The sequence below is a fragment of the Ornithorhynchus anatinus genome, chromosome 17 (genome assembly GCF_004115215.2).
Source record: "Ornithorhynchus anatinus isolate Pmale09 chromosome 17, mOrnAna1.pri.v4, whole genome shotgun sequence".
NCBI lineage: Eukaryota > Metazoa > Chordata > Mammalia > Monotremata > Ornithorhynchidae > Ornithorhynchus > Ornithorhynchus anatinus.
In genome coordinates this window covers 44351963-44372358 of record NC_041744.1, presented here as the reverse complement: position 1 = coordinate 44372358, position 20396 = coordinate 44351963, and the positions used below count along the sequence as shown (strand labels likewise).

At 43.3% G+C, this 20396-nt stretch overlaps 1 protein-coding gene across 2 annotated transcripts; it reads left to right on the top strand.

Annotated features, from left to right (window-relative positions):
- The first annotated feature begins 1095 nt into the window (after positions 1-1095).
- Positions 1096-17006, top strand: LOC120638932 (killer cell lectin-like receptor subfamily E member 1). 2 transcript variants are annotated; one of them, XM_039914510.1, is made up of 5 exons: positions 1096-1217; positions 3245-3334; positions 15456-15548; positions 15654-15695; positions 16591-17006. In XM_039914510.1, exons 1-5 carry the CDS (start codon positions 1178-1180, stop codon positions 16701-16703), a joined length of 378 nt encoding a protein of 125 aa, XP_039770444.1. In that variant the 5' UTR covers positions 1096-1177; the 3' UTR covers positions 16704-17006. The 2 variants fall into 2 exon arrangements, 1 of the variants encoding a protein (XP_039770444.1); XR_005660985.1 differs by lacking the exons at positions 1096-1217; positions 3245-3334 and adding an exon at positions 14259-14380.
- Positions 17007-20396: the final 3390 nt, after the last annotated feature.

The following is a 20396-nucleotide window of genomic DNA, read 5'->3' as shown; positions in this document are numbered from 1 at the left end:
GAACGTGAGGGTATTCCTAGCTATGAGAGTCACGCTGAGAATCTCTTGCATATTTGCATGCTGTGCTCAGGAAAACACTGTAGGGTGTCTTGTCCAACACTTTACCAGTCAGGTGAACATTTCTCAGACATCAGTTGTTACGAAGGGGAAATGAAGTCTTCCTCCAGCAATACAGTTGCTTGAGTTTTCATATAATGGTGATAGTTTCCCCTGTATCATCCACCCTTCCTTTTGCTGGTATTCCAAGGCCCAGTAATGCTTATTTTGATATGGGCACTAGAGATAATAGATGTACTACCCTTCCTCTCCTCAGGCTTGTGCCCTGGGTCAGAGAGGCGAGTGCTGCCTGGTCTCTAACACAGAGGCCCATGCATAGAGAATTTGCTGGCCCAGGACATCTCCAGGCGGCTTCTAATATGGAGCCCCACCCAAAGGCAAAAGTTCTTCTCATTGTTCCTTCCCCACCCTGCTCCAAACCATGATCTGGATTGAGCTCTGCATTGGTTTGGGGAGGGAGATTCAATCTACCTTGTGGCTCCTGCAGTCCAAGGTGGTCCTGCAGTGCAGAGAGGAGGCTTCCTAATGCCTTGATGTTTTGGGTCCCCCTTCCCCCACCCAGGCCACATGGCTCTAAAATGGCAGATTGAGCCACACGAAGGAGGTCAACAACCATTATAGAAAGACATGGAGACTGAAGGTAAAGTGAAACGCAGAATATCTGCCACTATTTGCAAAGAGATATGGGACAAATGGGCTTCCTGTATGATCTTCTATCTTCAGTTAGCTTTATGAAAGTTAAAAGTGTTAATGTATATTAAGCAGTTGGTTAAAATATAGTTCTTCAGAAGTTTCGAGGAGACCGATTCCCCTATTGTATCTCATACTTCACAGCTGCAACAACTTTAGGTAAGATCTGTGTTTCTCCTTTCTCCCCAGCAGAGTATGCAATAGAAAGAGGAACTTCACATTTTCACAATCACACACTCACCACTCTGGCCTCTCACTGTACTTCAGGGCTAGAAAATCGCACAGTATCATGGGAGTTTCCTGTGTGGTTTCTGCAAGGATTGCGTGAAGCAAAATTTCTCTTCCCTGGACTCATTCGGCACATTTCTAAGAGAAATAACAGTTCGTCTCTCGGTTTAGGATTTACAAGGCTTTCAAGACCCTCTCCAGAATGACAAACTCCCTGAATGGATACCTAGATATCAGAACAGGTAACAATGATTACAATCTCTGTGCTGGCAATATGTGTGGAGATAACGGATCTGTTATTGCTCTCGGCAGAAAATATGGCAATGGGAAGAGAACCCCAGGATCCCATTCCCCAATGTGATCAAGGGGAGGGCTCGGGGGGAGAATTTGTTTCCAATGATCATGCTGTTGACATAGAGCATTAGCAACTGTACAACAGACATGTTTCGTGTTTTAACTACAGATCAAGTGGCACTGGACTGAAAGGAGGGCAATTTCAGGAGGGTTTAACTCTACCAGAGTTCTACTTAGATTTTAAAAAGTTCAGGAATACGAGAAGCAATTATCATCAGGCTATCATTATTCTACCCAACTCTCAGAGCAGTGCAATGCAAAACATCGTGTGACTTTGTTGGGGTTGAAAAGTAGTGGGGAGGAACAGACTGAGCATTTGAATCTGATACACATTCGCTGAGTTTGATTTAAATGCAAACAGTAGCTCGGGCAGGAAATGGAGGGTCCAGGAGCAATCCCAGAGTGTGAGAACTCAGCTTCCCCAGCATGACCACCAGCCAGGCACCTAAGGGGTCACTTAGGTGGAGCTCATGTGCCCGATCAGTAAAGCCTGGAGAAATTATTGTATCAGTCCAGTTGAGTTTTCTGGAGAAGGAAAAATCCAACCTCAAGCACGCTGTGTAATTGTTTCCTCCCCACAGTTGGTAGATGAACCTTGGACAATGAGCAGATGATTAAACTTGTTATGGGCAGGGAATGTGTCTGAATGTGTCTGTATATTGTAATATTTCTCTCTCCCAAGCAATTAGTACAGTGCTCTGCACACAGTAAGTGCTCAATAAATGTAATTGATGATTAAATACTTTCCATCAATCAATTAATTGTTTTGTACACCTACCATAAACTGAGTATGCACTGTGGCTCGAGCAAGTTCAGTAGAGTTCAACAGGCAATCCCTCACTGAGAAAGTCATGCAGATGAAAAGTTATTTAAGTAAATGGGAGAAAGAGAAAGGATTAAAAAACTAGGATAAAACAAGTAAAAAAGGTAGGAAAAGGGAATAATTAAGTGAATGGATAATTCAAGTATTTGGATGAATAAATTAATAAATGCTAAAGAGGGCTGCATGTTCATAAGCCATGTACGTTAGGTGGCTGTATGTACCTAAGACGGATATTCAAGGGACGTGATATGCGATGTTAAGTTTAATAGGAAACATTCCAAAGAAGGTGGAATTTCAGAAGGAACTTTCAAGTTGGGGAGAGATTTCTTCTAGCAGGATTTGAAGGGGCCAAGCAGGGGGAAAGAGCATGAGGAATGGAATGGAGGCAGGAGAGAGCAGGCCACAGTAAAAAAGAGGACTGTGAGGAGAGAAGAGTTCAAGATGAAGAGCACTGGATCAGAAGTGCAATTCTTTAAGAAGGGGAGAATTGGTGGAGAGGCTTGCAGCTGATAGGATTTCTGCTAGATGCAGAGGGAAACGGGTCATGAGGATCAATCAGTGGCATTTATTGAGCACTGACTGAACATTGCAGAGCCCTGAACTAACCATTTGGAAATGGTACAATCCAGAAGAGGGGCAGACTCAATCCCTGACCACATATGAGCAACTCCGTAGCAGGAGAGGGAACAAATCAGAAACCTACCCAGAGCTCATGTCTCTGAGTCATGCTTCTTCGGATCTCAGACTCTGGGCTCTGCAGAAGGGGTTTGCCCTGGCCCACTGATCCTTCAGACTAAGGTGACCCATATTCCCCACTTCTTGTTGTAAAGCAGATTCCTTTTCCTAAGTCTACTTATTTCTCCCCTCTAATTCAGCAGGAAGAAGGGAGGAATTCAATGCCAGACTCATCTTTTTACCTTCTTGCCACGGTTTATCTTCTCCCTAGTCCTTTGAGGGACTAGGGAAGAGGAGACAAAATCTTGCTGAGAAGGAATAAAGTTTCCATGTGGTCTCCACACATTCTGCTGACTCACTGCCCTATGTCAATACTTTACTCTACCTAGATCGTTCCCTTCTGTGTTTCCCTTTTAGACTCTCCCTTTCCCCTATGGCGGCTCACTGCAAGTGATTCTGGGTGTCTTCACGCTGTACTTGTGTCACTCTGGCGACTGCAAGCAAAATGTAAGTGTTGGGAAGAACCACTGAAAATCCTGGGCCTGTTGATGATTTTCAATCATTGGCTGAGAATTTATGAGGATGGCGAATAAAATATTTGAAAGAAAAGCCACTCTCCTGTCCTCTGAGGGGTTAATGATAAGCTGGTCTCTTCCATCATTCCTTGGTTTGCTTTTAATCATAATTGGATTGGGGGCTCAAGGGAAGATGGTATGTTTGACTATCATAAGGTGTGAAAGGTGCATCCTTGGTCCATATTCATACTAAACCATGGAAGTTTGGTGATCCTGAGGGAGATAAGAGTGATGCACCTTTGACACATTATGGGGCAACAAAAGAAGAACTAGAGTGAAACCTGAAGTGCGAGAAGGAAGTGCATTATTCTGAAGTTAATAATATAGGGTTAAGCATGGATGGCAAACTGATGAGAGATTACTAGCAGTGATGGTTCTGGGAAAGTAGCTTCAAACAAAATGTTGGGGCTATTGGGAATCCAGGTGATGGATGGTTTAAATGGTAATGTTGGGTATTTGTTTAAGCGCTTACTATGTGCAGAACACTGTTCTGAGCATTGGGGTAGATACAGGGTAATCAGGTTAGTCCACATGGGGCTCACAGTCTTCATCCCCCATGTTTACAGATGAGGGTAACTGAGGCACAGAGAAGTTAAGGGACTTTGCCCACAGTCACACAGCTGCCAAGTGGCAGAGCCGGGATTTGAACCCATGATCTCTGACTCCCAACCCGGGCTCTTTCCACTGAGCCACGCTGCTAGGATAATCCTTAAATGATTATGGATATGTGGAAAAAGGGAAAGCATGGCTAAGAAGTGAGACAGAGATTGAGAGAAAGTGTTGGATAAAGAAAAAACAAAGTACATGTTCTGATTTCATATTCTTTTTCTATATTCCTGCACCTCTGCTTCTCTCTCTTTCAATCACTCTGTGTATCTCTCAACTCTTTTTTTTCTATCCCCATCAATCCTCTCTCTGCAACTTCCTCCTTATTTGAACGTGTGTGGACTTATTCTATGCAAATATTTGGAAGAGCATTGGCTTGGGAGTCAGAGGTCATGGGTTCCTAAAACCTGGCTCTGCCACTTATCAGCTGTGTGACTTTAGGCAAGTCAGTTAACTTCTCTGTGCCTCAGTTACCTCATCTGGAAAAATGGGGATTAAGACTGAGAGCCCCACGTGGGACAACCTGATTACCTTGTATCATACGCGCCAGCGCATTAGAACAGTGCTTGGCACAGTAGCAAAGTGCTTAACAAAAATCATTATCACTATATCCATTATTAAGATGAGTCCAAGGAATGGTTGATGTGATGATGACAACAGACAGACTCATCTATTCAAAAAATGGAAGAAAACCAACCTCAGTCCCATTCACTTCCAGGGGTGTTATAGTTGTGTGCAGAAGCCCAAGGGCATGTAGATATACCATTCCTTTATTCTATTATCGCTATTGTTTCTTGTCTGTTCCATCTCCCGCCGATTAGACCGTAAGCCGAATCAAAGGGGCAGGGACTGTATTGTTAACCATCTATAACATTCCAAGCATTTAGTACAGTGCTCTGCACATAGTAAGCGCTCAATAAAATACCTATGAAAATTTGGAATGAATGAATGAAATATGTGAGTGGCCCCAGAATGGACATGGGAAAGGAGAAGTAGAATGGCTTAGTGGATAAGGCATGGGCCTGAGAATCAGCAGGACCTGGGTTTTAATTCTGAATCCACCTGTTTACTGTGTGACCTTGGGAAGTCACTTCACTTCTAGTGCCTCAGTTACCTCTTCTATAAAATGGGATTAGGACGGTGAAACCCATTTGGGCCAGGAACTGTTTCCAATCTGATTAGCTTACTACATACACTACCTGTACCTGACATTGTACTGTACGGTACAGTACAGTACCTGGCCCATAGTAAGCACTTATCCAATACCATAAAAAAGTTTACAATTGTTATTGTGTATCTCTTAAAGCAGCCTTTTACCTAGCTAGTTTCTCATTTTCTGTGGCATTGTTTGGCCTGCAAATGGCTGACTAGCTAGTGCCACAAGAAGATCTGTTCTGTGCTACAAGTTACCAGGCACTAGCAGTGATTATAAGAATGGTGCTATTTGTTCAATATTTACTAAGTGCCTAGTACTGTACTAACACTGGTAGACAAAAGGCTAGGAGCTTAGACAGTCCCAGTCCCACATGGGGCTCACAGTCCAAGGGAAGCTGTCTATCAGGAAACTGGGGCACAGAGAAGTTAAATGACTTGCACAAGGTCACGCAGCTGGTGGGTGGCAAAATTGGGATTAGATCCCAGGTCTTCTGACTTCCTGTCCATGCTCTTTCCAGTAGGCACACAGCTTCTCAATAGAACCCATTTTGACAATGACCTTCAGCCCATCTTGTACCTTTTCTCTTTTGCTTTTTGGCTGAAGACCAGAGAGAGGGTCCCTGGGGAAAGAAGGATTAGGTGACTAAAGGAGTCGAGTGAGTTGCTGTTGTTAATAGCAATAGCAGGCTCACTGTCCAGTTCTCACAAAGAGAAGATGATCAATCAGTGTATGTATTAAAAACCAACGGTATTTAGCACTTGAGAAAATACAGTAGAATTACTAAATATGATCCCTACCCTTAAGGATCATGGGTTTTGAAGGATGGGTCTTGGAGAAGGAGGGAGCTAAGTGCTTATGTCCATAAACTGGTGAAGTACGATTAAAAAAAATCAACTGCTTATACAAAAATTTAGACAAACTCATCACAGAAGTGCCAGTGTCAGATAACTGTAACAGGCAATTTCAGTGCCAGAGATGGAAATGATGCCCAAACATGAAGAAAGCCACTGGACCTAATGGGCCTGGCAAACCCAACCACAGTGGCCAATTTTCTCATTTAGCTACACCAAACAACATCTTGGAATGACAAACATCCTTTGTCTCCTTCCAAACACGAGAAAACTATGGACTCCGTCCTCTCCTGGTTCTTCTCTTAACTCTCTGGCCGGTCATTCTCGGTCTCCTTCGCTGGAGCCTCCCCCTCCCATCCTTTAACTGTTGGAGTTCCTCAAGGGTCAGTTCTTGGCCCTCTTCTGTTCTCCATTTACACTCACTCCCTCGGTGAACTCATTCGCTCTCACGGCTTCAACTACCATCTCTACGCAGATGACACGCAGATCTACATCTCCGTCCCTGTCCTCTCCCCTCCCTTCAGGCTTGCATCTCCTCCTGCCTCCGGGACGTCTCCACCTGGATGTCGGCCCGCCACCTAAAACTCAACATGAGCAAGACTGAGCTCCTCATCTTCTCTCCCAAACCCGGTCCCCTCCCAGACTTCTCTATCACCGTGGATGGCACGACCATCCTTCCCGTCTCTCAGGCCCGCAATCTCGATGTCATCCTTGACTCGTCTCTCTCGTTCACCCCACACATCCTATCCGTTACCAAGACCTGCCGGTTTCACCTCTACAATATCGCCAAGATCCGCCCTTTCCTCTCCACCCAAATGGCTACCTTACTGCTACGGGCTCTCGTTATACCGGCTGGACTACTGTGTCGGCCTTCTCTCTGACCTCCCTTCCTCCTCTCTCCCCGCTCCAGTCTATTCTTCACTCCGCTGCCCGGCTCATCTTCCTGCAGAAACGATCTGGGCATGTCACTCCCTTCTTAAACACCTCCAGTGATTGCCTATCAACCTCCGCTCCAAACAAAAACTCCTCACTCTAGGCTTCAAGGCTCTACATCACCTTGCCCCTTCCTACCTCTCCTCCCTTCTCTCTTTCTACCACCCTCCCCGCACGCTCCGCTCCTCTGCCGCCACCTCCTCACCGTCCCTCGGTCTCGCCTATCCCGCCGTCGACCCTGGGCCACGTCCTCCCGTGGTCCTGGAACGCCCTCCCTCCTCACCTCCGCCAAACTGATTCTCTTCCCCTCTTCAAAACCCTACTTAAAACTCACCTCCTCCAAGAGGCCTTCCCAGACTGAGCTCCTCTTCTCCCTCTACTCCCTCTGCCACCCCCTTTACCTCTCCGCAGCTAAACCCTCTTTTCCCCCTTTCCCTCTGCTCCTCCACCTCTCCCTTCCCATCCCCACAGCACTGTACTCGTCTGCTCAACTGTATATATTTCCATTACCCTATTTATTTTGTTAATGAATTGTACATTGCCTTGATTCTATTTAGTTGCCATTGTTTTTACGAGATGTTCTTCCCCTTGACTCTATTTATTGCCATTGTTCTCGTCTGTCCGTCTCCCCCGATTAGACTGTAAGCCCGTCAAACAGCAGGGACTGTCTCTATCTGTTGCCGACTTGTTCATTCCAAGCACTTAGTACAGTGCTCTGCACATAGTAAGCTCTCAATAAATACTATTGAATGAATGAATGAAAACTATTCCAGATGTATCCACATTCTATACAGTCTATACAGTGGCATTGATTACATCATAAGGAAGCAAGGGGGCCTCTATAGTGTCTGAAACACAACAGCCATGTGTCCAGCATAACGTTGGCTGGACCATTTCTTCATCTGCTCCCAAGATCATTCTGCTCTTAGAAACCCAGCACCACCAAGCCACCAAAATACCTTAACATTGAGGTAAACTCCAGGAGAAGGAAGACTTCTAAGAACCTCTGTAGCAACAACACTGCACTCCTGATGAATCAAGAAAATCCAACCACAATCTCAGTTTATACACAATGGTCATTTCTCCATGACACCATATTCTAGACAACTATCGAGACATGGGGCCCACCTGAAAGAGGTCACCTAGATTGGTTGAAAACAAATGTCTCGGGGATAAATGTCTCCATTGCACCAGCAGCATTTTACAGCCTCAGAGATCTTCAGTAAGGAGTGTACCTTTCAGAAATCAGTGTTGCAACTTGCAAATTACATTAGGGCAATGAGTCATGGGATGCTAAATCAGGCCGATTAAGCACTTACATAAGCTCTTCCTCAACAAAGGGACCACTGAGGAAATGCCAGAGGCTCTCATATCATCCATACCTTCAAGAAGAAAGGCCACAGTTCTGATTGTTGTAGTTACTGAGGCATCTCATCTCCACTGCTGGCAAAATCCTAGCCAGAACTCTCCTGGATCAGGTACTGAGTAAAATTATCAATCACACAGTCCAGGAATCACAGTGCTGGATAATACATCAAGAGACCTGGATGAAGATGTTCACTTCCTCACCTGTGGGAAACTCTTCCAATTCAACAGACTTTGAACATCATTCAAAGTCCTTGAGACATACATTCAAGAATTTCCATATGCAGATAATGTGCCCCAGTGGCACACATCCAGGAAGACATGCAAAATATTGGAAACTGCTTTAACAAATCAGCCAGGAGTTACAGATAAAAAATTATTATTACTATTATGGTATTTGTTAAACACTTGCTATCATCTCTGCTCTAAGTGCTGGTATTAATAATAGTAATTAATTATAGTATTTGTTAAGCACTTATAATAACAAGCGCTGTTCTAAGCCTGGGGTAGATACAGGGTAATCACACTTATAATCACACTTGTCATTTTACAGATGAGGGAACTGAGGCACAGAGAAGTTAAGTGACTTGCCCAGGGTCACACAGCAGACAGTGTGGATGGGATTAGAAACCACGTCCTCTCACTCCCAAACCCGTGCTCTTGCCACTAAGTCACGCTGCTTAATCAGTTTGGACACAATCCCTGTCCCACCTGGGGCTCACAGTCTAGCTAGAGGAAGTAGGACTTAATCCCCATTTTACAGATGAGGAAACTGAGGCACAGGGAAATTAGTAACTTAACCAAGGTCACACAGCTGACAAGTGGCACAACCAGGATTAGGACCAGGCCAGTTCATCTCCACTGAGTCAACTGCTTCTTTAGACCTATGAAGGTAGGTCTAAATAAGACCAAAGTAATGGGTCAGCATGCACTAGAGAGCCATATACACAACCAACATTTATATTGGCAACAAAGAGCTGAATGCCTTTACAGAATTCTGTTACCTGGGCAGCAGACAGACCCGATGCAATGTTGACAAGGAAGAAAGCCAAATCAGAAGACAGTGACAACTTTCAGGAGACTTAGAGCTTCAAGAATTCTCAAGCTTCTCTATAGCTCTTAGATCTGGACCGCATCAAGTTACAAAATGGCAAGCAGATTCACAAACAATGAAGTTCTGGAACATTGTCTCCTATCACTGAAGCAATATTCACCTCAAAACAGCTGTGCCAACTGGACATTGAAGAGCATGAGTGCAGGAGGATCCTTAAACAGCTGCTGTATGGAGAGCTGAAACTCAGAAACTGGATTAAGTCAGGCAGAGGAAACAATGTAAATGACAAAACTTCATCATTGAGAGTTAATTACCCAGGATAATTGGCATGGTATTGGCAACCAAGAAGGAGCAATTTTTGAGGCAAAATCTTTGTAAGAAAAGAGATGAGGAAGCAAAGCAGAAACTGCACCAGGTGCTGCAAACACCCAACAGGACAACACCAGACGGAGAGTCTTTTTGAATCTCTCAGTATAGCTGGACGATGAGTCCTGCACTGGCTTATGGATTACATGGACTCAGGTGAATTCACCTCAGCGGCATCTTCTTCATATAAAAGGACACTTTCAACTTATCCCTTCCTCTGGCCACCTTCGTCATACTCCATTGTCCATTCTCCTTACAGATTACTTTGGGAATCCTTTGACTGTTCAGCTGAGCTCTGACCATCATTGCCTTGATGCCTGTGGTCCCACTGCACTGCAGTTCTCAATGTCCAAGTTGAGCTTTGCTGTTTTATTCTGGCTACCTGCCTCAGGCAGCACAGATTGAACTGGTTAAGTTGTTTGACTTGCCATTGGCTCAGTGGTCCTTTCCTGTTTACGTATTACTGTTCTGACAACAGCCGACTGATGACTCTTTCCTTCCAGAGTGACGTTTCAGCACTAAACATCCGTCACGTCTTCATCAGGGAGAACTTTTGTACGAGCACCCACTGCCCAAATAGTAGACTTTTTCAAGGACTTTAACATTCCACACCACTGATTGATCATTAGAGTGGGTGCTGTGGTATTGGGATTTGGCGGAGTATGACTTGGGTCTTTTTCAGACTGATTAATTGCTCTTTTTACACCACCTTCAGACAATTCACAAATCCCTATACTAAAAAGCCTTCCCTGGATCCCACTGTTTCCAGGTATTGGCCCACTTCCCTCCCAGACATGTCCAGACTCTTCCTATTAAGATCTTGTTGCATCCTCTGCCCCGAGAGACTGCAGTCTCCAAGGTTACAAATGACCTCTCCTTTTAAATCTACTGGAGTCTATCCAAAATCCTCTGACATCTTGACTGCTTTGCTGTGGACCATTCCTTCTTTGAGAAATGCTATCTAACCAGGATTTGCCAATACAGTTTTCTCATTGTTCTGTTACCTTTTGTGTCACTCTCTTTCAGGCTTTTGCTGGCCCCTCCTAATTCTGGGTGTTCTTCGAGGCTCTCTACTGGGTTCCATCTTCTTTCTCCTGACACTCCCTTAGATGCTCACTGCTCCTGTGATTTTTGCTGTCATGACTATGGAAATGACTTCCAAATCTATCTCCCTGCTCTGATACCTCACTTCTTCTGCATTCACCCATTTCCTCTTGCCTCCAGGGCACACGCATATCAGTGATCCCCACCATAGAACATCCCAGTTTCATCCTTGCTTCCAGTATATAAAATAATTTGAACTTTTGGACTTCAAATTGAAAATGAATGCATTTCAAAGACCATTTTAACTATGAAATGTGTATTTTCACTTTCCAATTAAATTTTCACTAGTAAGACAGAATATTAAAAATACAAAATAGTACCAGATTTTTCAAGTATCTGATTTGCTGTAAAGGTCTATCTGCTGACCCACTCTGGGATTTGAAGCAGCATTGTGATCTCAGGAATGTGTGTTCCATGATGTCTTTCAATAACCAGTCCAGAAGGACTCTGCTAGGGAAGTTGGGATTTTTTCTGTTTTGTAGGGTCTTACCTTTGAGAGAGAGGAGTCTTGTTTAGGAGAATTATGAAGTTGTTGTCATTTCTCTTGAATTCCTTTCTTGCATTTGGTGAGCTTGAACTCATATCCCAGTGGTGATGTGATATTTTATGAACCAATAAATTTTGTAAAGAACTATGGAAGTTCTGAATTTGAATAGCCTTGGCTCTCTTCCACTTCAGGGGTCGTCTCAGGCATATACATTCCATAACATAATTTCTAGTTGCTGGTTTCTAAATGTCCCTTTTTGTCTGAATCTTAGGAACTGCATGCAATCATTGATGGAGGGCTTGCATTACTTCAAGTTGGTTTTTCATTCAGAGTCCTCATCATTGACACAATCTTGGTAACTTGGCCAAACTGAAGCCCATTGTCTTGATTGCTGGCTGGTGGCTTGTGAACTGGATAGGGAAATGACATTCATTCTCTGTTTTGTATGTTAGACTTCTTTGTACCAAAAAGTCCCCTGCAAGTAATGTTGCTGCAGATGTAGTGTTGTTATGGAAAATGCACATGTACTGCACTTTGTGTTCAAAGGTGACACTACTGAAGGAGAGATTTTTATCATGGAGTGTGGTTGTGACTGATAAAACCAACTGGGAACTAAAAACCCCAGTCCTTTGCTGACCTTTTGCATTTATTGCCCAAGTTCCCTGACGAATGATTTTTTTCAAGCTTCCACTACACCTACAGGGAGAATCACTGTTGTATTTCCTCCTGGCCTGGAATCCAACTGCATTCTTCCCATAGGTATTGATCCTCATATACCTGGGTGTCATGGAGTAAGAGTGAAGTTGCTAAGGAAATTCTTGCTCTCACAAAGCTAGGTAAGAACAGAGAGATCAAACTTCTCTGCTCTGGTGGTCCCCAGTGGGTGTGGCAAACTAAAAACCAGCAACGGTTACGAAAGAGTTTCCTGTGCAGTATCAGCTGGACTATCATACTGTGAGCAGTTGCTCCGATTTTGGCAGCCAGGACGGTTGGGTAACGGCAGAAGGTCTCTGGGCTCATCAATCTGAATTTCCTGTCTTGGGGGATTTTATGCCATAGATGGCTGAGACCTGCTGCTGATTGGATTCCTGAATTTCTGGTCCCATTTGTCTCCTCCAGCACAAGCTGGGCCACTGGACCAATTGCCCCCAGAATTACTCCTCCGAACAGGTATTTGTCTGCGTTCCTTCCCCTCTCCTGACTGACCTAGAGCAATGCAACTATGATAGACACTGTGTTTGTATGTGTGTGTGTGGTGTGTTTGCTAGTGTGCGTGTGTAAAGTTTGATTTGGCAGGGAAACGTTCGTTCATATTCTGAAATAAAAATTGGATATTAAGAGATTTTGTGTTGTAGAATTTTTCATGGCACCGGTTTTCTGTTGTTCAGAATATTCTTGCTTTTTCAATTCAAAGTCAGTGCAAATGTTGTCCAAAAAATGAGAGCAGATAATGGGAAAAGTTGGAATTTATGAGAAGGATTTGCTGTTTCAGATTACAATTTGAGACTTAATATCTGACTCAAGGAAGGGAGAAAAAATCTCCTAAACCCAAATACCAGTCAGATGAGGATAGTGCCTGAAACAGCTGCTATCTAAAGGATTCATGGTAAATATGCAAAAAAAAAGACAGAGTTCATGAAATAAGTACTTTACCTGGTTTACTGTGACTTAAATGAAAGAGCTGGTCCTTCTTGCCTGGCTATTAGCAGATCCTGAAATCTTTGAGATCAGATAAAAAGAATAATTATCAACTTGATGAGAGTTTTCATGGCATGAATGGCACATAATACATCAGGCATCTTTTAGTGGCTATCCTCAGGGGCCAAGGAAATAGCAATAAGTAGGAAAATCTCTATCTTCCAGAAGGTCGAAGAACTTTTTCTCCAGGGGCCTTGGAATGTGAGCCATTAAAAGACCAAAAAAATGAGCTTGATTGGTACTGGTACTGTTTTTGAACCCCTGGTTTGCCATGCTTTTAAGCAGCGTGGCTTAGTGGAAAGAGTGCGGGCTTGGGAGTCAGAGGATGTGGGTTTTAATCCCACCTCTGCTGCTTGTCTGCTGTGTGACCTTGAGCAAGTCACTTAACTTCTCTGTGCCTCAGTTACCGCATCTGTAAAATGGGCATTAAAAGTGTGAGCCCCTTGGGACAACCTGATTACTCTGCATCTACCCAGCTCTGAGAAGAGTCCTTGGCACATAGTAAGTGCTTAACAAATAACATCATTATTATTATTATTATCATTATTTTTCCTTGGTCGAGTAGGCATTTTACACTTTGGGGGCTGGAAACCCTTTAGGTTTTTTGTTGTTGTTTTCCCCTAAATTAATGTTTTTAAAAGGACAGAAATTGGGGTATTAAGATTTAAATAATTCTATAGCTTTCCCTCGTCTTTGTCTTGAGATCTGTGAGTATTTATCATCCTGTGGAAATTTTTTACACTTGGTTATATACCCTGAGTGCACTAGGTATTGCTACATCCTCACCCCACGGCGCTTATTTACATATTTACAAACAACTCTGTTGTATTGACTTTCCCAAGCACTTAGTACAGTGATTTGTCCACAGTGAGTGCACAAGTCCATTTTGCCATTCAACAGGATCTTTTTTGAACCTCAAGTCAATTTGGATAAAAGCCGACATACACTTCTTATCTCAGGAGCCTCTTTAAATCTTCCTTTTCATTCACGTAGCTCATTGCCCATGATCTGTACCCTAATTTGGTAGACAGTTGGTAGAAGTCATAGGAGAATTCAAAGTTCTTCTGACCTGCCTCAATCCTGAATCTTAGCATTGTCCCAAATCATTTAACATCATCTTCTTTCCCACTGCAAACAAGTCTGCACTCTCTCTCTTTCATTCATCTCCCCTCTGCAGAGATGAGTGAGCAAACAGTTGTCTATACAGAGTTGAAAGCAAAAAAGTCCTCTCCCCTGCCCAAGAGACCAAAGCCCGACAAGAACGAAGATTCAGCAAGGGAGCACGAACTAACTACACTGAGTTGAAACTGCCTAGGCCTTCTCCACGGCAGAGCAGACGACGAGAGTTAAGGGAAAAGGTATACTTATTCCCCCACGCAGCTGGTGGGCAGGTTAGACATTTCCATGGTCATAGTCAAGCAGAGCCAGGAATGGTTTGTAGGGGGCATTTCTCAAACCCAGGATCCATCAGTTCTCATAACACTGGAATCACCATTGAGTTTTCTCCTGGAATGCCCTTCCCTTAATATCCAGCAGACCACTACTCTCCCCATTTTCAAATCCCTTCTAAAATCACATCCCCAGAAGACCTTGCCTGACTAAATTAATCTCTCATCTCTCCACCCCACTCATCTCCCACTGCCTCTACAACACTTCCAAATCATCTATACCCCAAGTCTTCACTCCCTAAGTACTTACGTACTCATCTCACTCCTGCACCCCAAGGCACTTAAGTCCGTATCTTTAAACTCTGGTCCCTCTCCCATCTATCATTATTTTTGATCCATCTCCTAATTAATTAGCTCAGAAGCTACTTGAGGGAAGGATATATCTACTTGTTGCATTGTACTCTCCCAAGTGCTGAGTACAGTACTCTGCACTGAGTCAGCACTGAGTAAATACCACTGATTGTTGGATTGACTGATTAAAATGCACATGCTGATGAGTGTGCCCATCCTTTCTAATGGAAAATCTTAGAAGAAAAATGTCTAGAGCTAGAAGGGATGGAATGAGGGCCAAAATGGTATATTGATTTTTTGGCATTCTCTCCTTTGTGTCAGTGTTTCTGTTTATCAATTGGTTTCTTTCACTATCTTTCATGTTCATCTATATTTCTCTTCACACTCTCTTGCTGTGAATCCATGTCAGTGTAGGGGAAAAATGGATGTGACCATGGTCACCATGTGGGACCTGATTATCTTTCATCTATGTAGCTCTTAAGCAGTGTTTGGCAGATCATTTAACAAATACTATTATTATTATCAATATTAAGATACCAGTGAAAAGGGAAATAACTGGCTTTCAGGTCGGGAGATAGGTGAAAGACAAACAGAGGAGAGGTGTTTTCTTTTATTCCTTTCTGAGACCCAAAACAGAATTGGTGGGCAATTGTGATATTGTTTTAATTTTTAAAACTGTTACTGCTGCTTATAGACACATCAACCTCACTATGGAGACTCATTACAGTGATTTTAGGAAGTTTCTGCCTTGTGCTCCTGGCAACAACATGTGTCTTGACTACTCAGGGTAAGTAACTAGCGGATGATTCAAAGATCAGTCCCCCAGTAATGAACTGACTCATTATTTCCCTTAATGATTGACTTGACATCATATTGCTCTTGATTTTTGTAGTGCTCCAAGGAGCTTCTTCAAACATCACCACCAACCAGACAGGTAGGTCACATTTTCCTGTTTTAAATAAACTCCTGGAGCAACTCAGTCTCCGGACTCAATCTACTTTGTCTGAGGCCATATGCAAGGTGGAGTTGGGGAGGAACACACAGACCAGGAACTGAACGTAGTCCACTTCCCTCTGTATCAGAATATTCATTCTGGTTTCATCTTTCAAGCAGGAATGACTTTTAACAACCAAAGTGGAGGAGGTTGGGCAACCCAGCCTGTTGGAGCGACAACAGCTTCAAATCCTTATTGAAGAGACATCTCCTCCAAAAGGTCTTTCTTGACTAAGACCTCCATTCCTCTTCTCGCACTCCCTTCTGCACTGCCCTGACTTTTTTTTCCCACTCCCACCCCTTCGCACTTATGTACATATCTGTAATTTATTTATTTATTAATTAGTAATACTGTTTGTCTCCCCCTCTAGTCTGTAAGCTCATCTTGGGCAGACATGTGTCTGCTTATTGTTGTACTCTCCCAAGCACTTGGTAGAGTGCTTTGCACACAGCAGGCACTCAGTTAATATGATGAGTGAATATGAATTACTCATTCTCAATATGAATGATAGTCATATGAATGTGAATGAATGAATTACTCTTCTCTCCTCAATTCAGTGAAGAAATGCATGAACAATATCCATGTCTTGTCTCCACATGAGATTCCTATGAGATGCCTTCATTGGGATATCTTGTTCAAACCCTGGCAGCCCTGTTGCTCTCTGGGTGTGGCATTCAATTCTATTTCCCTGATGTTGGGCAGACAGATCGGGGTAGGATTGAGCCCCTTTTGGGGCTCAGATTTGTTAATATGTGAGAATGTCTTCTTTCCTGGGTGAGAGAACCAGAGTAAAGGGGTGGTTTAGTCCAAAAACTCATCTGTTCACTTTATTTAGGACATCACTGCAGTCCTTGTCCAGAGAACTGGATCTTATGTAGAAACAATGCTACCTCTTTTCTAAAGAAAAAAGAATGTGGAATGAAAGTCAGCTATCTGTCGATCTCATAATTCCGGTCTCCTGAAGATAGAGAACAAGGGAGAACTGGTAAGCTCCTTTCATTCTCTAATTTGGTGACCCTCGTGGTGACAGGTATAACACTGGTCATGTTTGTCCCGGTTAATGAGTACGACTGACAATAACCCCGACGTGTCTCTGTTCAATGATGTGGTCATGAGGAATCTCGTTGCATCTCATCCTGTGGAGGCTCGTTAGACTCTGTCCCAATCAGGCCCAACCACCCAACCCTTCTCTACCCAGTCACAGCCTGATCTGATCGGCAGTGAGATAGGATGGAACTGAAGCTGCAGGGAGTTAGGGCTGGGATGATGTTTGCATGTTCATCTGGGATTCTTCAATCCCAACTCACTGAACATAAGCAGAACTATCCACTGGCACAGAGTTTTCCAATGCCGCTTGTTGGCAAATTGGGACTCTAGATTACAAGCCCCTTACAAGCAGGGAACATGTCTACCAACTGTTTCATTGTACTCTATCAGTGCTGAGAATACTACACAGTAAGTACTCAATAAATATGATTGATTTCATTCGAAAGTTTTAGACCATATGAAAAGCCTGAATGTGAAAAACGTTTTAAGGGTAGATTTTATAATTTTTCAAGAATCACAGTGGTCTCTCCAGGAAGCTTCCCAGACTGACCCCTCCTTTCCCTCTGCCCTCCTCCCCTCCCCATTCCCCCTCTCCTCCCTCTGTTCTACCCACTTCCCCTCCCCACACCACTTGTATATATTTGTACATATTATTTATTACTCTATTTATTAAGAATGTGTGTATATCTATGATTCTATTTATCTATTTTGATGGTATTGATACCTGACTACTTGTTTTGCTGTCTGTATCCACCTTGTAGAATGTGATCCCACTGTTGGGCAGGATTGCTCTATCTGTTACCGAATTGTACATTCCAAGCGCTTAGTAAAGTGCTCTGCACACAGTAAGCGCTCAATAAATACGATTGATGAATGAATGAATGAAAGATGCAGAACTGGGAGTCAGAGGACTGGATTCTGATCCCAGCTCTCCTACCTGCCTGCTGTGTGACCTTGAGCAAGTCACTTCACTTCTCAGTGCTCCTATAGACTATAAACTCAATATGGACAAGGAAGCTGTTAGCCAAAATTGTTGTACTGTACTCTTCAAGGGCTTAAGATAGTGCTCTGCTAAAGTAAGAGCTCAATAATACCAATGATAGATTCAGTTTCCTCCTCTGTAAAAGAGGGGATTAAATGTCTGTTCTCCTTCCCGTTAGGCTCTGAGTTCAACGGGATGGTGTCTAATCTATTTGTATCTACCCCAACTCTCAGTACAATACTTGGCACATAGCAAGCTCTAAACAAATAGCACAATTATCATGGATCATTATCATCATTATTATTATCATATTGTTATTATCATTATTATTATTATTGAGCCAGGGTGGTGGAGTCTTTCCATAATGCCCAAGGAAATCAATAACTGGGTTTAATCTAATTATGGGGTAATTTGTGATTTAGTCAACACAAGTGTGATGGCATGGGATAATGACACAACCATTAAACACAGAAAATGGCTGAATAACATGGGAGGAAATGCTTGACTAGGAAGAACACAGATGGCAAAAAGGTTCTCGGGTGATTTGAACCTTGGTAATTAAGGTGGTTGCTGTGGTTGTCTTAATCACCTGTTTATCCCATCTTCCTGTGCTCAGGCAGTTGGGGAGAAGGATCCTTAACTTGCTGAGGTGTTTTTTTTTTTTTTGTGGTTCTCAACAGGATGTCTTGTTCTCATTCAAAATTAATGGATGGACCGGACTCTCCCGCAGTGGAAGAAATCAACCTTGGAAGTGGTCCGATGGCTCAGATCTCTCCAAAGACCTGTAAGTTTGGGTTTCAGTAGGATCTTCCTGCCCCATGGATTTGTTCCCAAACACTATAAAGCCTCTCCAAATGTGACCTAATAGGGGAGGTGGCACGTGGCAGACCAGTTCCAGTTTAGAAGTTTGACTTTCTGAAGGGTGTTTTTAAAATGTAGTTTAACTGCAGTGAATCTCTCAACATGAAAACCAATTCAGCCTCACTGAGTTTCTGCTTTGTCCAGCCACAGGAATCTTAGCTGTTTGAGGCTAGGATCGGGTGTGTTCTCAGCGGCCCCTGGAGAATGGGGACATCTCCCCTCCTGCCAGATGCAGATAGTAAGACTGTCTGTATCTTCAGTACATCATCATCATCAGCCCACGAGATTAAAGGAGCAGCAGATGGGGAGATGGGGTGGAGGTAGACAGCTGAAAAGGAGGGTGAAATCTTGCTCCTTCTTGGTTATGAAGGGATAAGGAGACTGTAAGCCAGTACTTGACACACAGTAGGTGCTTAAAAATACTACTGATAATAATAATAATGTTGGTATTTGTTAAGCACTTATTATGTGCCAAGCACTGTTCTAAGTACTGGGGTAGATACAAGGTAAACAGTGTCCCATGTGGGGCCCACAGTCTTCAACCCCATTTTCCAGATGAGGTAACTGAGGCCCAGAGAAGTTAAGTGACTTGCCCAAGTCACACAGCTGACAGGCAGAGCAGAATTAGAACCTATGACCTCTGACCCCAAGCGAGGCTCTTTCCACTAAGCCACTGCTTCTTTACTACTGATGATGCTTGATTGACTAACGCCCCTCTCTTTGGCTCCCTTCCACCTAACCATCACAGTCTCAATGGAGAGGGAAATGTGAAGGTCCCATGTTTGGGAAATTTGGATCAGAATCAGAATATCGTTTTTCTCCTCACAACATCCATTCTCCTATTCAAGTTCTCATCAACCTCCATTTTACCCCTTGCATGGATTAGCTGCTGCCTGGCTTTGCGCCGTCCTGGTTATTTTCAAAGGACACCATTTTCTCTACGTTGTTTATATGGAGTAAGTTGGCAGGTCAGAGGGTTGAATTGTCCCATCCCAGCTCAGTAGGAGTGGGTATGGCCACAGGACATTTCACTAGTATCTAGGCAAGGACATTTTTACCAATGACTGACACTGTCTTCAGGAGTCCTGTGCTCTCTCTCTGCATAGGAATGAACCCTACATCTCCCGCAGCCTCAGCTTTCGTGTCTCTAAGTAGAAAGTACATTACAATGTCTGATTGTCCTGTCATATTCTGATTAGTGAAGCTAGGCAAACTATGTCAAATTATCTGAAATTAACATTATATAAATGATCTTCTCTCCACCTCAGGCTGACTATAACCCAGGACAAAAATGGTAAAGACTGTGCCAAATATATTCCAGGATATCCAGCTTATGCTGAACAGTGTGAATCTCTCCAAAAGTACATCTGTAAATACAGGATTCCATAATTCCATCTTCAGAACACACAGACGGATCTTCATTGAGAATATCTGCAAAGGGACTGGTTCCCACATTCTATGGGTCAGGACAGTGTTTCACAGTGTAATAAACCATTGTTCCATCTTTGTTAAAGTTACAGGGAGTCACAGTGAGATGGTGCTAGAAAGACCAGACCTGGAGAGACCTGGGAGACCCTCTGGGCTGTAACTCCTTTAGGGCAGAGAATGTATATACCAATTCTATTATATGTACTCTCCCTAGCATCTCATACTGTGCTGTGCACACAATAAGCACTCAATAAATACCACTGTTGATTGAAGTAAGTGAATTCTTCAGTCTTTAATGAGCTTTTCTGACTCCTGCAAGTGGC

Excerpts from the sequence above, each read along its gene's own strand:
- LOC120638932 (XM_039914510.1), top strand. The coding sequence starts at position 1,178 with ATGACAAACTCCCTGAATGGATACCTAGATATCAGAACAG. Across the intron at positions 3,335-15,455 it reads CTGGCGACTGCAAGCAAAAT|ACACATCAACCTCACTATGG; the intron begins GTAAGTGTTGGG and ends TGCTGCTTATAG. Across the intron at positions 15,696-16,590 it reads CATCACCACCAACCAGACAG|GACATCACTGCAGTCCTTGT; the intron begins GTAGGTCACATT and ends CACTTTATTTAG.